General features: G+C 43.5%; 1 protein-coding gene across 1 annotated transcript in view; it reads right to left on the bottom strand.

Annotated features, from left to right (window-relative positions):
- The window catches only part of LOC144090781 (putative E3 ubiquitin-protein ligase HERC1), a 31,451-nt gene that overhangs the window by 13,204 nt on the left and 2,095 nt on the right, over positions 1-16,152 (bottom strand). The window contains exons 2-42 of the mRNA XM_077622575.1: positions 14,670-15,672; positions 14,283-14,378; positions 14,034-14,216; positions 13,476-13,688; positions 13,250-13,348; positions 13,080-13,176; positions 12,858-13,001; positions 12,674-12,801; positions 12,319-12,463; positions 12,072-12,243; positions 11,534-11,668; positions 11,248-11,413; positions 11,038-11,163; positions 10,502-10,723; positions 10,275-10,427; positions 9,715-9,847; positions 9,368-9,577; positions 9,085-9,291; positions 8,847-9,020; positions 8,589-8,703; positions 8,357-8,474; positions 8,081-8,249; positions 7,653-7,956; positions 7,543-7,576; positions 7,423-7,468; positions 7,102-7,340; positions 6,403-6,588; positions 6,190-6,310; positions 5,498-5,738; positions 5,271-5,431; positions 4,508-4,660; positions 4,338-4,435; positions 4,182-4,277; positions 3,942-4,109; positions 3,583-3,822; positions 3,429-3,512; positions 2,595-2,820; positions 2,237-2,522; positions 1,113-1,828; positions 644-857; positions 250-419 (exon numbers count right to left, since the gene is read on the bottom strand). Of these exons, the coding sequence (XP_077478701.1) occupies positions 250-419; positions 644-857; positions 1,113-1,828; positions 2,237-2,522; positions 2,595-2,820; positions 3,429-3,512; positions 3,583-3,822; positions 3,942-4,109; positions 4,182-4,277; positions 4,338-4,435; positions 4,508-4,660; positions 5,271-5,431; positions 5,498-5,738; positions 6,190-6,310; positions 6,403-6,588; positions 7,102-7,340; positions 7,423-7,468; positions 7,543-7,576; positions 7,653-7,956; positions 8,081-8,249; positions 8,357-8,474; positions 8,589-8,703; positions 8,847-9,020; positions 9,085-9,291; positions 9,368-9,577; positions 9,715-9,847; positions 10,275-10,427; positions 10,502-10,723; positions 11,038-11,163; positions 11,248-11,413; positions 11,534-11,668; positions 12,072-12,243; positions 12,319-12,463; positions 12,674-12,801; positions 12,858-13,001; positions 13,080-13,176; positions 13,250-13,348; positions 13,476-13,688; positions 14,034-14,216; positions 14,283-14,378; positions 14,670-15,641 (7,960 nt within the window). The 5' untranslated portion in view covers positions 15,642-15,672. The remainder of the gene's footprint in view (positions 1-249; positions 420-643; positions 858-1,112; positions 1,829-2,236; positions 2,523-2,594; positions 2,821-3,428; positions 3,513-3,582; positions 3,823-3,941; positions 4,110-4,181; positions 4,278-4,337; positions 4,436-4,507; positions 4,661-5,270; positions 5,432-5,497; positions 5,739-6,189; positions 6,311-6,402; positions 6,589-7,101; positions 7,341-7,422; positions 7,469-7,542; positions 7,577-7,652; positions 7,957-8,080; positions 8,250-8,356; positions 8,475-8,588; positions 8,704-8,846; positions 9,021-9,084; positions 9,292-9,367; positions 9,578-9,714; positions 9,848-10,274; positions 10,428-10,501; positions 10,724-11,037; positions 11,164-11,247; positions 11,414-11,533; positions 11,669-12,071; positions 12,244-12,318; positions 12,464-12,673; positions 12,802-12,857; positions 13,002-13,079; positions 13,177-13,249; positions 13,349-13,475; positions 13,689-14,033; positions 14,217-14,282; positions 14,379-14,669; positions 15,673-16,152) is intronic.

Raw genomic sequence — 16,152 nt, 5'->3', positions numbered from 1 at the left:
GAAAAAAAGTGATAAGGAAAATTATGACTACAGTGCAAAATGTGGAGTTGAGAACATGCTTTTTTTTTCAAGGGACAAACACAATCAAATAAGATTATATCGTTGACCGATTTGACTCATTACAGAACAGATGGTAACAATGCTGTGGACAGAACAGTGACAGTGATTTAAATTGTCTAAAAAAGAATAAACGAATGTTTTTTTAACACGCAGTGTAAAAATGGAAATTTTCGCAAGCTGAGCTCTTACCTAAGCTGCTTCGAGCCTGCGTGCTGCATGGAGCGGGTTCCATGAAACTAGTCTGCTGTTCTGTGAAGGCATCACACGAGGCTGAACTGGCCAGGCTAAAGGAAGATGCAGCACAGGGAGGGGCACTAACCAATCCAGTGAGCGTGGGGAATCGGGTTAGCACCATGTGTCTGAAATTAGTCCCAATACAATAAAACACACTTTACTATGACATATCACAGTATGTTGATTTTTCGCAAATGTACAGAGTATAAAAATGATTCAAAATATGTATTACAGTAGCTTGATGCTTCTATTCTTTTTGGTATGATCTCATACTACTTTGTTGTATCGTGATATGGTTGCAAGCCAAGTGTTGCATTTTACTTTGTGACTCCCTGACTTAAATACTCACTGAAGGAGGCTGATTGGTAGGAAAGGATTGAATTGATCGAGACTGTCTGCCTGCAGGTTTGTCGGTAGTGATGAGGCCAGCTCCAAGTTGGAAGACGATGCGGAGGCTTGGTTAGACTGACCAAAAATGGCGGTGCCTTCTGAGCCGATGCTGTATAAAGAGATGGAGCTGGAGGACTTAGAGATGGGTTGGGAGGCTGAGTGATGTCCTGATTCTGCAAAAAAAAACAATGGCTCAAAACGCAGCAGAAGACATAGATTACAAGTATTTGACACTTTTGCAGGTCATGTCCAAATGTGGGTTCAAATGCATATGTAGCGAATCCAATTGTAAACGAATAAGTAACATTTGTATAAAAAAAAAAGTTATTTCACTTCAAGTGTAGATACATTTTTAACAAATCTACAACTCTCCACCAAAAACAAAGGGATAATGTGAAGAAAAAAACAACATTGAAAATGTACTATACCTTTGCATTCTTTATCTTGAAGCCCACTCAATGCACCTTTATAGATCATGATGTGAGCCCTCTCAAGGTCTGCCAATGACACCCTTTGCTTAATGGGACAAGGCCGGACTGCCCACTTTACCATGCTCTGCACCACATACTGCAGCACGGAACTCAGTTCGGCACTCTCGTCCCATTGTTCACTTCCACAACTTCCGTCTTTTTCCCGGTCAGGTCTAGGACTTGTGGAGGTGGCATTCGTCTTACAACCAGAGAGCAAATCTGACAATTTTTCACTGTTGAAAATGACTGCGAGGGATTTCAAAGCCCCAGTGAGAAGGTAGGAGACTTTGACAGCTCTGAGCTCGAAGGCGAAGGTATTGAATTTGGTGTGAGATGTCTGCAGCGGGCCAGTCACCTCCTCTTGGATCTTCATCGTGTCTTTTGCAGACGCCTTCCCATCGTCTTCAGCCTTCTTCCAACCTTCTTCTTCATACGAAATGAGATTGTCTATCTCGTCCAGGCAATAATGCACCTCACTCTCTTGAGACAGTTTTTCGACGATCGCCACACGACCTCCTAGCCAGCCTCGCTCCTCTAGCAGCCCAATGAGATAAATGAGATCCAAAAGTACTGCCGGTTTGATAACTCCGAGCCGTGCTGCGTCGCAGCCGGTCGTATCGCAGGGCTCCAGCGAGGAAATAGGTGTGTCGCTGGGTGACCAAGAATTTGTGCAGCTTAGTTATTCAGAAAAGGGTTAGCAAGAAGCCAAAGAGACAGCAAGCAACACCAGGATGGATTAGTGGATTCACAAATTAAGGAGAAGAAAATTAGTCAAATGGGGAAGAAACAGAAAAGAATGAAACAGAAAGGTCACAAGAAAATGTTAATGACACGTGTAGAAACCGTTTTAATATTGACACGAAACTAATCGGAAAGGTAGCTATTAAGTAGGTATTTAAAAAAAATAGGTAAATACATTACAAATACATTTCGTGAGGGACATATTTCAGCCAAATGCAATTTATAAACAAATATCGTAAGGCTGAGGGTTTTTTTTGGAGGGGAGGGGGGATTGGTGATCACGTAGATAACTCGTAAGTACAACTTTGCTCATACTGACTAATTACATGAATTTAACATACCTGATAGAGAGGTCAGGCTCCTCCCACTGAAGCTTGGCCAGAGAACTCTTCTCTTTCAGGACCCCCAGCAGGACGGCCCTGCGTCCACTGGGCTTGTGTAGACACAAGCCTCCTGCCCGGAGACCGCCATCCACACCTCCGATCAATGCCAGTACAGGCCAGACTTTAGTGCATAAAGCAGATAGTTTGGACTCGGATAGGAGGCTTTGAGGAGGGTCTTCTTGGGATGGAGCAACTCCACAGTCACTTTCCTTGTAGGATGAATCAAGGTCTGTCGATGCATTTCCTATTATCAAATTCTTGTGATGAAACAAATAGCTAAATCTGGGCAAGGAAACTTGCTTATTTTGTAACCAACCTGAGGCAAAAACTCCCAGGTTTTCCTCTTTTAGCATGGGACCGATGAGCTCCAGCTGGGTATGGATATAGTGGTTGATGTGTGGTGTCCACTGGTCGCATTGGTGGAGCCGGCGCAGGAGTTGCACTGTGGACTCGATCAGAGCAGTGTTCCGTGGGCTGCAAAGCGGCTCGCCAGGTAGTAGGCTGGAGGGCATACCTCTCATCTGAAGGTCCCCCAGTTTTACCTGTGATGAACGCATTAGTTTTTAGTTAGTTTAATTTAAACTAAAAAAACATGTAGGTCGTCATGTTCTGGTCTGACCTTAGAACTAAGTGTTCTTGTTCTAATCAAATCTGTAAAAGTGTTCTGACTTTAGGGTTCCAATTATTGTTGCTCATGGTCAAATTGTTCAAAATGTTATTTCAATAGCCACAACGGCCTTGTTCTTTTTTGGTGGTGGTGGGGCTAAAAAACAAATCAAAACTGAGAAAATATACAGAATGTTACTAGCACCATCTCAATATGCGGTAAGTTATTTTAATCGAAGATAAGGGTGCCCATTACTTAGATCCTGATCTACCGGTAGATCGCCAAGGTACTATTGGTAGATCGCACGACAATAACATTTTGATCCCTCCCCTCTGTTTATATCCTTAGCTAGGCTCTTATGAATTTGGCATGTCTACAGTAAGCTTTAGCATCAATGGAGAGTCCCTGCCGCTTCCATACATGTTGAGTTTGAGTTTGATTTATTTAATAATGGACAGCACACATTAAAAACTAGGTCTTGAAGCAAAAAAGTGTGAGCGCCCCTGATCTAAGCGACATGCTAACAAGAGTTATATAAGGTACCTTTTCTCCAGGATTGCTGCTGTAGAATAGCACACAAGGGTACAGCTCAGATGCAACCACACCTTCAAACGCCAACTTAGGCTCCTTGTATAAAAATATACAGCAAAAATAAATATTTGCCAAAGAACTGCTCCCAACTACATTTAAGGCATACCTTGTCATTTTTAGCAAATGACACAGTGTGAGCCTCCATGTCCAGGATGCATGTTATTGTGTCGCCCTGTGTGAAGGAAGGGAGCGTGCGGACCAATTCGCCGCCGTGGTACAGGTTACCGCTGTAGGCGCGGTAAAGCCACATGTCGGTGGTGGTGTGGTGGTTATAGTCACGGACTGGCCAGCGGGACACACCTACACACGTACCCTCATTGCCTCTGTGCTCTTTGGCAATGTGGAACTAAGAGAGGCAGGGAAAGTTAGAAACCAACCGAGTCACCGACCACATTGTTTAGGAAAAACAAAATGAAAGGAAGAGATGGAGGACTAAGCTTTTCAGGGCACTGAAAGTCTATTTACCTTCCATATAAAGCATCCAGAGGAGATGGCTGTAGTGGCCAGCCCATAACCTTTTCCACCAGTACCATGTGAGAGGACGTCCCCACTCTCCAGGGAACAGCATGTTATCTTATGCGGATCAAAGGAAAAATCGCCGATGGGAATACATTCATCGTTGCTGCTGGAATTCTATCGTAACAAAGAGAAGGACAGTAAAATGTGAGTGATGTTAACTTGACTCCCAAATCTTAGGAAATTTACCTCAGGATCCTTTACAGCTCTCTCTTTGTGGGTCATGTCAGCCAGAGGCTGCTCCCACATGTAAACAGACATCAGCTGGAAAAGTTGTTTGACAATCTACAAAAAAAGGGAAAAAGGATGTTCAAAAAATCAAATATATTACTTCTTATGTCTTACCTTTTGAACATATTCAGGCTCAGAGCAAGCAGGCAACAATCGTTCCAAAACATGGAAAGCCAAAAGCTTTGTGCGAAGATTTTGGAAGCATGGTGATCCTGGTGATCAAAAAGGGTACATTTAATAAAAAAAGGAACAATAACAGTAATTTGTTCATCCAATACATTTACCTAAAGTGCACTTGTAGGATATAATGTCCATTAGTGGATCAACCCACTTAATAAAGGAGGAGAATGTTTTCATCACTCGTGAGGACAACACCCGTCTGAGGAATACCAAGAAGTCGGCAAGCCGACATTCGAGTACTCGGCTGCTTTCTGATCCTGGTAAAGACCAACATTTAAAAGAATTACGCACTTAAATGACTTCTAGGTTTAAAAAAAAGTCTTAAAATGTATTTTAATGTCTACAGACAAATAATCAAGTCAGTTAACATTCATTTTTTAAGCAAACTAAATCAAATTAACATACAAACTAAGAGAAATTTGCACATGGAAGTATAGCTAATTTAAGAATCAACTGTTTAACTGGTTAATTTCGAGTTAACTAAATGGGATCCATTGATGATGATAGACAATCAAACATTTGAACTGGACCAGGTGTTATATTATCATATTTTAGTGCCATTAACAGTAATAGACATTCTAATTATGTTGATTCGGTCCAAAAAACACTTTTGTTTACCAATATATGCACAAGTGAACTAACAACTAACTCACCATAAACTAACCAATTAAACTTTCTAGTAGGTTATATGAATTCATTAGCGAGCTTAAAACGCATTATTCCAACATATATTTTCTTTTACTCAACAAGACAGAAAATGAAAAAACTTATGACATGAATAAAAAAGGCAAAAATTGACAAAATCTGATGGTCACTCTGTTTTGCGTAAATGAGGCTGCTAGATGGAGAAGGAAAAAAATTCCAAACCTTTTAAGCCCTTTCCATCTTCCTCCTTCATCATTTCCTCCTCTGTCACTCTCTCCGCCGCCCGCTGTTGTTGGAATGCATGAAGTACATTCTGGAGGTGTTGGCACATAACCTCCATGAGTGCGTGGGAAATATCGAGGGGCAATTGATCTTCGCAGGAGCTGAAAGCCCACAGTTGTTTTGGTCACATGGTCTCACTCTCAAAGGGAAAAAAATTCAAGCCTGACCTGGAAGCGACTACAAGGATCTGCAGGAGCCGCGTACAAGCCAGCTTGACGGCGCCACTGAGCAGCGTGCATCCCGATGTGGAGACGGTGAGCCAACCCTGGTTCATGAGGGAGCAGCTGTTATCGGTCAACATGCAGAGCAGCTCCAGAATGCCGCGCTTGACCACCAGCACCAAATCAGCTGGCTGGTAGTTGAAGTTGAGCGCAAACATGGTGGCAAGCAGGAGGTGCTGACACGAGCCTGATGACAGATGAATTGACATTCGTGACCAGGGAGGATAATAAACACATTGTTAATGAGAATGGCAATAGTCACAACTTTAAAGTGGCTCTTTACATGCAAGACTTAATACACGTTATTAAAACAGATCTAAACTTCTAGATGTACTTATTGTGATATTCTCTATTTTTTTAGATTGGAAAGCAAAGCAACATTTCTGTGGGATATATTTCAGGGACCATAAACTTTAACAATATGACAAAAAAAGTGTTATCAATCCCATTATTAACAATTTAGGTTCAAACATACCCACCCCCATCATCATGACACTTGTGTGGCATTTTTACATTGTGTCATACTATAGAAATGATGGTACATAGTATTGAAATATTAGCACATAAATGTGACCTGTCCAATGAAAGATTTTTTTCACGTAAAACAAACATTATTTCTCTTGGCTGAGGTAATAAACCTGGAAGTTTTCTTTCAAGCAGGACCCTCTGTCTGAGGACGTGCACCACTTGTTGGTAGAAAGCATGCGCTGCATATTGTAACTCCTTTCGTTTGCCAATGGTAGCTGAATGGGTGCCAGCCTGTATAGCGAAAATGCAAAAGGTTCTGTATTAATCCAGCAGGGACCAGCAAGGAATAATGACTTCACCGTGACCGTATGTATAATGGATACCGTGTAATGGCACATCTCGTAAGGGGCCCCCATGGGAGGGCCCATGATTTGAGTTCCTAAGGCAAAGCACCCAGACAGAAACTGGAGCTGCACTGACTGCAACAGGGCAGGAGAGTGTGGAGAAGAGCTTTTCTCCTCCATCTTGGAAAGGAAAGAGGACATCTGATGGAAGGCATCCAGTCGCAGCTGAACAAAACAAAGACAGTGGATTGAAATGCATTCAAAACCACACAAGAGCAAGCTAGAAAATGCTGCATGTACTACAGCCTAAAAAATAAGCATATTTCTTGTTGTAATAAACACATTTTCCATTTGATTCCAATATATTAGAAAGGGCTTTCCTGCACTTTTTTTATGTTTATGGGAGAAAAACAATGTATTTGTTTGCTTGAGCTATTTGATCTCCATTTATTCGAGCAAAAACACTTGTGGCAACTCCTCTCTTATACCAAACTATGCTAAATTTAGCTCCTGCCCCACATAAGGTCTAATTGGTCTCATTAAATACTACGGCAAGTGACTTTAAATTGGAATTTTCACCTCAACACACTTGATTAAGACAGAATGATTTGTTTCTTTTGCTATTATGTGAGCTATTTGGCAAATATATGAAGCTTCACAGAAAAACTACAAACAAGTCTGAAGAGTGAACAGGGGGTAGAGAGGGGCTTACTTTATTACATAATGCAGAGTACATACCTCAGCCCTATGTTGCTGCTGCAGGATGGCAAAGGCAATGGCTTTGGGGTCCGCCTCATGACAAACCTGGTTGGGCTCTGTCAACTTCAGCATGTTCCCACAAACAAAACGAAGAGCTTCATCAAGGATCGGCAGGGTGTTGTCCCTAAAGGGGGCCGCGACTGGGGAGTTTGGGCTGATGCACTGACGCAAACGATCCCAAGCGTCTTTCATGACATCCAAAGAGCAGAGTGGCAACCCTGGAAGAAGGAAAATACAAACAGACTCACAAACAACTTACAATTTACAAACTGAACCAATTTACTATGGAATAAAGCATACCAATTTTGTTTGTATATGATCCCAGGGAGGTCTTTGTTTGGTCAGACTGAATAAAAAAAAAAGATGACATGAAATAAGAGCAGTCAAAAAACAATTAAAGTTCACGAAAATAAATTTTACCTCTTGTCTCAGGCCAAAAGTGTCAGTTGCTGCCCTGCAATATTTAGGAAGGAGAACAAAGGTTTATAATATTGTATTTAAAGCAAATTAAACATTAATTAGAATTTTACCTGGAGCCAGAAGTAGGTGCCTGACTCACTTCCCCATCACCAGGTTCCACCCAGGCAGCACGGACCCCGAGCAGGAGAAAGAGGCAGCGTGAAATGAGGAGCCGGCAGGCAGCGGGGAAAGGCAAGCTCTCCTCCACCACCTCTTTCCGATTGTCCCATTGCTGTCTGGGATCAAGCTCGCCGTGGGTGCTGACTGGGCTTTCCACTGTGCCGGGAAGTGTAGAAGTCCCAAAGGACTCGTACACCGTCACATCCTGGTGTATGTGCAGGGCTTCACGGGTTGCCATGAAGGATTCCAGGACTTCTACACAGACAGGGATTTTACTGATATGATAGATGATATCGCTTTTACCGCAAATTGTACGCTCCCCTACAACCACCAAGTGTTGAATGCTCATAAATGGAGTAGGAGATCTGCTTCCACTAACCTGTAAGATCCATGCAATTGCTTCCCAACGGTTCCTCTGTGTTTTCTTGGTCCTGGTTGTGGTTGGGTTCAGGGGGCGCCGGCACCTGCACCTCCTGATTGCACTGCCCTACGGGCACCCGCTCGCTATCTTTCAAGACTCGAAGTCCTGGCTCTTCTGCACCCAGACTCTGGCAATGAAAGATCACCCACCAACCAGACCAAGGTTTGTTGTGTTTTTTGTTTTTGTTTTTTGAGGGGGTTCATGATCAACCTTTTTTCAACTAAGAAATTGTACCTGTTTGGCACCAGCAAACACCTGTGAGGTTCTTGGAGAGTTTTTATGGACCACTAGAGACATTCTGATTTTATAGACACGTTCAAAGACATCTAACAGCATCTCGGAGGGTTCATACCTGAAACACAGCAGATAATTAGCAATGCTCTGCTTTGCAGACGATAGTACGCAACATATGCGCACATATTACAAAAAAAACTACTAAATGATATGAAGAAATTGTCTCACGGACCTCTCATGCCAGCAAGCTTTATCTGGAATCCCTGTGTGCTTGAGAAGGGCCGCCAAGCTGCAGCGACAGACAGCTTCCAGCAAAGAGTCACCCAAAGTTCCTCCGCTTTCCCACTCTATTCTCAGAGCAAAAAAATTAAAGCATGCTGACTTTAAATCCATTTGAGTTTTAAAAAAAAAACGAAAGTACGTGTTATCTCATGGTAAAATAAGACATTGCCAGAGTCAGGAAAAAGTTACAAAGCACAAAGTACTCTACCTCTACTGAGGGTGAACTCTTCCATCTTCTGCAACAGGCAGCCAGCAATTCCTCTGGAGGAACCCAGCGCCACCTCCAGTAAAGCCAAAGATTCCTGGTTCAGGCTCAATTCTGTCAGCCTTGCATCACTGCCCCCCAGCACCACCGCCTCAGTCAGCCAAGACATGCTTGAGTCTAAACAACAAGCGTCACAATGACATGAACAACTTTGATGGAGGAATCTGCCTATTTAGCTTACCCAGCTCCTCATAGTCCATCTCCAGGCCATTCCGGAGAAGAAGACTGGATAGCCAGAATTCAGACGTTCTTTCTTGAGGGCTGGATGGAAGGCCTTGCATCATCCCGCCAAGGCAACGACCCACTGCCAGTGCTACAGAGCGCTCAAGATCCAAAATCCAAAGCCATGGGCATTCCTCCTCTTCTACCTCCTGGTGTTCTTTTTTATCTAAGTGATAAGTCTCCGTTCACCAAAGGTGATTAAATAATGAATTCTGTAACATATTAGCGAGAACTGCAAATACCTGAGGGAAGTGTTGAGGCTTCTACCTCTACCTCTAACTCCTGCTCTTCAATCAGACCCGTCTCTGGCAACAACCTGTTGAAACTGTCCAGGTCCTGGAGCAAGTCCAACAAATGGCCAAGCAGAGGTTGGACCAAGGTGAGGGGTAGCAGCAGTAGGGAGTACATGACCTGACACAGCAGGCTACCTGCCATAGAGTTGTACAACACCTCTGTACCGAAAGAAAAGGTTACAAATTAATGGACAAAGTGTGATAGGGCATGGAAAAGTGAAAGGTATAGTATACACATATGCAACAAATATATAAATTGTTATATTTATTTCTAATAGCTTCAAGTGGGTTCTTACTATGCAGCTTTTTCATCATCTGCTTGTCCATGAAGCTCTTCTTCAGCAACTTGGCTGATCTTCTAAGCGTCTCAGCGGCGCAGGAAATCATTAGGTGAAGATGCTCACCAAGTAATTTTACACTGCTGTCGTCCTATCAGGAGGGAGAACAGCAGGCGTTGACATAGGTGATCAAAACAACTGCAGCGTTGTATGGAATTACAGAAATGTGTGGAATTTGATCAGCAATGGTGCTCAAATTTACTGCAACACTTCAATGTATGAAGTCAAAACAATGCAATGAGAAATTGATTAGGAAGGGGCAGTAAGTTTAAAAGCTTTTTCAAAAAGTCAAATAATATTTTTGAAAGGAGAAAACGTCTTCTCAGATCAGTCCAATTATTTAAATATTTTTTTCTCTTTTAAAATGTATTTATTTATATTTACAAATTGTACCAATATGCAATAACCTGAGTACAAGAATTGGCCAATTGTTGAGAACAGGAAAAGCAAATTTGGCGGAAATAATACGCAAAAGTTGACTGCAATTCCAAAAGTACACATTTAGTAGTTTTCATTACCTCAGGGCTGAAGTGGATATAACAGTGAGCCAGCATGTGTTTGTGGAGTCCGGAGAGAAGCTGGTGAAAGTGTAAAGGAGGCTCTGATTCTCCTTGGCCATTGCTTGATAGCAGTTTATCACAGTTTTTCTCTAATTCCCCAAATGATTGCTCCTATTTGAACACCAATAATAAAGTGAGTAAAAGAAACCAACACCCATTGCTTGCGGAGCGGTGCGTGTTCATACCGTGTAAAAGCCAATACTGAGCAGAAGCGTTCTTAGTAGCACCTCTGCTAAATGAAAAGGGTCATAGGCATCGGATGAGGAAGAAGAGGAGGGTCTGGCAGATGAGGCGGCCATCAGAGGTGGTGCCAGGTTTGCCACATCTCCGAAATTGCTGTATCCCAGCAATGATGCCATGTGACTTTGTTCCTGGAGGCTGCTAAGCACCATGTCCAACTGAAGACGCTAAAAAATGTCCAAAAATAACATGTTAGTGCAATTAGTTTGAAAAAAATAATTATTTTAAGTTTTCTTGAAAAGAAAAATCCGATTTTAAATCCCATTATTGCAAAAACAAAACTGAAAGTGTAACTGTACTGTTTAATTATCTCCCAAAGCAACACAAATTCCCCTAATTTCTCCCTAAGACTTAATATTGTTTATAAATGCCAAAGGAGTGAGTTTAACTAATTTCCTGCAGTCTACATATGGAGAAAAAAAACTTTGCATTGTCCAATTTGTTCCAATACTTTATCCATACAGCCCACGATTGCACTTACTTGCCCTTTGGAGAGCACATTTAGACTTTGTGGGCCCTGAGGTAGAAGGGAGAGTAGCAGCTCGGTCCGTTCCCTCAGTGGAGGAAGCAGGAGCGAAGCGCCGATGGAGAGCGTGTTCATGACCGCCTCCACACATGGACACAAAGAAAAAAAACTGATATACGGTACACCCTATATTTATTCGTACGCAATCATGACAAGCAAGCGTACTTGTTGTATGGAGTCCGGCATGTTGGTGTCAATAAGTCTAAATAACAAGTTGCGGAGGGGCCTGCCTTGGGCCCCCAACACCATAGCACCAGTTCCCCCGGCATGAGCCAGGGATAGATGGACAGAAAGCATCTTCATGCATAGCAAAATGAACTGGTGATGCTCCCTGCAGGAATATAGACAGTGAGCCTGAGTTCTAGTGCTACAAGACTAGTAAAAGATCTAAATGTGCATATGTCACCCTTAATTGACCCCTATGTCAATTAATAGAATAATACATCCCTACCGTTGGGACAAAAAAGGCGCCGGGGGTGTGTCATCCCCAATGCCGTCACAGTAGCTTTCGAGGAAGCCGCGCAAGTAAGTGAAGGTACTCTCTTCTAGGTCCACACAGAAAGGTCTGTGCCACGCCACCAGCTGCCTGACAAGACAAACAAATCACTTACTAACAAATCCACATCACTAAAAGTAGGGAACATGAATCATGTTTGTTCTAATATCATTAACCAATTTATAAAATGTGACTGACTCTCCACATAACCAATAATAAATTACTGTGCGTCCTCTTAAGGTGATTAAAATACGATGATGAATGGTTTCAGACAGTTTTCGATAAAGTTAAATAAAGTCTGTGATATTAAGAGCCTAAGAAAACAATGCAAAAATGTAAGTTCTGATTTCCGTGTTTAGTTTTTATCAGTATTATTAGCACAAAATGAGTTTTTAAACCAATAACGAGTCATTTGATGCCGGAATATTGTCAGCAGGAATGTATTTTCTTACTCTAGCACAAGAAAACAAGCACCAATATTTGTTGTATTTACCTGTCAGTGGGCACCGCAGTCCAAGCCAAGCTGTGGGAAGTCCCGGCGGTGATCTGTTGAATGGAGACCCCTTCCAGACCAAGTACTTTCTTTGGTTTGGAAACTGGTGTTGAGGTGTGACCTTGCCCACATTGACCCATCGTGTTGTTCCCCCAGGCGTATACTTCATTCTCTGCATAAAAACATCAATAGACTTCGCGCAAGGGGAGAGAAATTATTGGAAAATCCTGTCCAGTCTTTCACGCACCATGTGACAGCGCCAAGCAGTGGCTATCCCCACAAGAGATGTCGATGACCTTTGTGATGCTCAGGTCCTCTATAAATCTGGGTCTGAGGGATGTGGTCTCGGACGAACCACACCCTAAACATGAGCCGCAGCCCCACGCGAACACCTTAAATCAATCACATTATTAGACATTCATTCACAACCCTGTTTTAACTAAGTCGGTCAAAACAGTGACTCCAGTTGACGCCATTTCTGCAACCCTGTGATGGAAATTCTAAGGGATGACCATTCCCATCTATCTCTAGCTGCACTGGTTTGTATGCATGTTCTCTTCATCCCTATGATTAATTCAGCCATTTCTCAGCTATATGCTCACCTGTCCTGCAGAAGTGAGCGCCAAAGATGACTGACTTCCAGCGCATACTTTCCTGATAATACATCCATGCAGAGCTTCGATGATCTTTGGCCGATAAACACGATTAGTGTCGCCGTGGCCGAGTTTACCTGCAAGGGATGAAGCTAAGTTACTCCACAAAAGACCACATGCTAAAGGAGCATACCATTGTCGCCTCCTCCAAAGGACCACACGGCACGTCCGTCCTGAGCCACGGCAATGGTATGCGAACTGCCGCACGCCACTTGCCCGACACCGCTGATGTCCTTTACTAGTGTTGGTATGTTGCGGCTCTGGCTATCACTATGCCCTGTATGATGGGTGTAGAAAGCAAGAAGATTGTTTATAATATGTAAAAAGACAAGATGGAAAAAATCAAGTCCCGCACCTAGTCGACCAAAGTCCCCTTCGCCCCACGTGTAAAGCTCGCCATCGTTGGTCACGGCAGCACTGTGTCTGTAGCCAGCAGACACGCACAGAACAACCTGAAATAGAGGCAGTGAGTTAGCGTTTCGGATTAATCATTTAAGCATTTTGGTAGAACGCTTGTTTCCTTACTTTGCCTGATAGAGGCCCTAGGATGATTTTGGGATATTTCTGCGTTGCACTGTTACCGTGGCCCAGTTTTCCATATTCTCCATCACCCCAGCTGAACACCTAAAGTATGAATTTAAAAAAAAGTTCATGATGAATACAAACTCTCTCTTTTTTCCCCAATCTTTATTCCACACAAGCAACAACTGTAACTCTAAAAACACATCCGACTTGAAGTATATCTACTTACCTCTCCCTCCGTGGTGATGGCCAAGGTATGACCGTCCGATCCCTTAGAGGAGGACACCTTCTTCATATTCCTGTGGGGCTCAAGCACCAGTTTCTTGGGCATGGACTGGTTGTTGGAGTCGCCCAGGCCTAAGCGGCCATAGCTCCCTTTACCACATGCCTTTACTGCACCATCCGCCGACACGGAGAAGGTACAGTATTGGCCGGCCTCGATCTGAAAGGGCATTAGAGGGGATCTCTTTATTTCCCCAAATAGTGGCATTTAATCTCTCAACATTCATTCGTATTGCAATGAATTCGTTCATTTTTCGTGTCGCTTATCCTCACAATGGTCGCCTATCGCAGCCATCTATAGGCACTGGACGTGGGACACCCCAAATTGAGAAGAGAATTTCATACAATGACTAATCAATATTGATCGTTATGAAGGTGTATGAGACTAAAAAGCGCACTACTGGCGTTTGAGAAAATTGAAGTGTTTTTAGTTGCGCCTTATAGTGCAGAAAATACAGTATATGAGTCAGGTTATGATTCTTTTGGCTTTAACAGTGGCTCCCACCATTTGTGCATCGTTGAAGCCCTGCGTTGGTTTGGGCAGCAAGATTTTCTCCAGCGTTCCTTCTGCTAGCTGATGACTGCTGTTGCTACCCCACACGTACACCACCACGGCATCGCCGTCAGCGCTGGGTGCCTCTGCGTCGGCATTGCAGGAGCACAGGCAAAAAGACGCCAAGTTACAGATCTGCAAAAGAATGGAATAGAGTGAGTTCTTCTTGAAGGAGTTGTTTCAAAATAAAGACTATTTTACCTCCTCGAAGAGACAGAGCGCCGCCTGGGAGAGTCGGCAAATTCCGTCTGTGTCCTTCTGGAGGACTGGAGTGTTGATGGTCTCTCCATTTAAACCCTTAAGGATAATGTGAAAGTAAAGTACTTTATCATTTGTACAGTGCAAGAAATTGATCAATATTTGTCAGAGGTGGAAACAAGTAAGAAAGTTAAAATACTTGATGCAGTAAAAAAAAAGCCTGCTGGTATCTGTACGTTATTTTTTTTTCTATATAGTTGTATCACCAAAAAATAGATATCTTTATTTTCTACTTTTTAAGCAATTGTTCCCTTTTGAACTTTATCAAATGATGTTACCATGCAAATGTTTTCAACAATACTCTCCAATGATCTCAAATTCATAACTTACCGAAAACTGTCTCATCTGAAGTAGAGTTTGATGGATGACGTCGAATCCCACACCGGCAGCTTGCTTGGAGCTCAGTGTGGAGGAGGAAGATGGCCCAGATGGGCGTGAAGACATGGAGGCTGCCAAAGCCACCTCTACCCACTCCAGGAGAAACTTGAGCGAGCCTCTCTGCATGGCCAGGCCGAGCAGCAGTTCCAGGGCCAGCCTTCTCCCCGTCACATCGGCACTGCCGCTCCCGCTGTTCACCGACGTCTTCTTTAGGAAATCAGCCACCTGTGCAAGGCAGTCCAGCCCAACTGATGGTATCTTGCTCTCATTGGCCAGGGAGAGCGGCGGGAGGGACGCCAGCACGGAGGAGGCGGTGGCCAGTACGTCGTTACAAAGCATGGACTCTGGGTGTACGGAAGCGGCGTACATCCAGTTCTGCTGCAGCAGTGAAAAGAGGAGGCTCAAACCTGTCCTCACGCCCATCTCGATCAGAACATCCGAGCCCGACTTGACCCTGGGCAGCGCGCCTACCACGCAAGGATCAGATGCTAGCTCGAGATGCCCACAATCCGCACCGCTGTGCGCGGCGTGCGAGGGAAGCTGCGAGCGGAAGTTGTCGTGATACTTGGTGTGAATAGCATAAAAGATCCTTTGCAGGGCTACCAGTTTCTGGTGAAGGCCCTGCGTGTATCGGGTCTGCGTCAGCAAGCGCCGAGCAAGCCATCGTTGACTTTGCAGCAGAGACAAAAGATATTCTTGTTTCTCTGCGGCCGAGCAGGACTCGCACTCAAAGTCGGGCAGTCGAGGGCTCACGAGTTCATGGACGGGCTGGGCCAGACTCACCACCTCCTTGTTGTGGAGGAGCCTGCCGTAAAGCTTGGATGCCCCATGTCTGGTGGCCGTCTGCAAGCTGTCCTCCGCCGCCCAGGAGCTGTTGAGGTGTTCCTGCCATTTGAGCAACACATGGGCCTCACAGGGCATCATATCTGAGCATTATCTTCACCCTGACGAGCACCTGAAAATGAAGAACAACATCAAGTTGCAGTGAATAACCAAGCAAACCTGACATTGGAAAGGATGAGACAAAAGTTGAGATTGAACCCAATGACAAGTATAGATTAGTTTTTGCTTTTAAAGACTGGACCAGGACTAGAATTTCCATGGCACAATTTCAACATGACTTCAATCCACAATAAACAAGTACTTAATTCTGTCTGGAGTCCTCTATTCTCCTTTCCTTGTCTGCAATGCATTTTTGCTCCTCAGCATTTTGAAGACACAGATACTTGAACTTTTTACAGCAACTCCAGAATTAGTTTCTCTTTTACGCAAACTCCAGACACTTTCTCTAGTATAAATTTGATTGACTATTTCATTTCCTCCATCCCTTCAATATCAAATGTAGAAAACATTTTTTTCTCTTTACTTTAGCTCTTACTGAGTTTAGCTAAACAATGAGGTATTGAGACATTGCTTCACAGGACCAACTTTCTAT

This window comes from Stigmatopora argus, chromosome 16 (assembly GCF_051989625.1).
Source record: "Stigmatopora argus isolate UIUO_Sarg chromosome 16, RoL_Sarg_1.0, whole genome shotgun sequence".
NCBI classification, from domain to species: domain Eukaryota; kingdom Metazoa; phylum Chordata; class Actinopteri; order Syngnathiformes; family Syngnathidae; genus Stigmatopora; species Stigmatopora argus.
The sequence above is the reverse complement of the archived record's forward strand: the minus strand, read 5'-3'. Positions and strand labels throughout refer to the sequence as shown.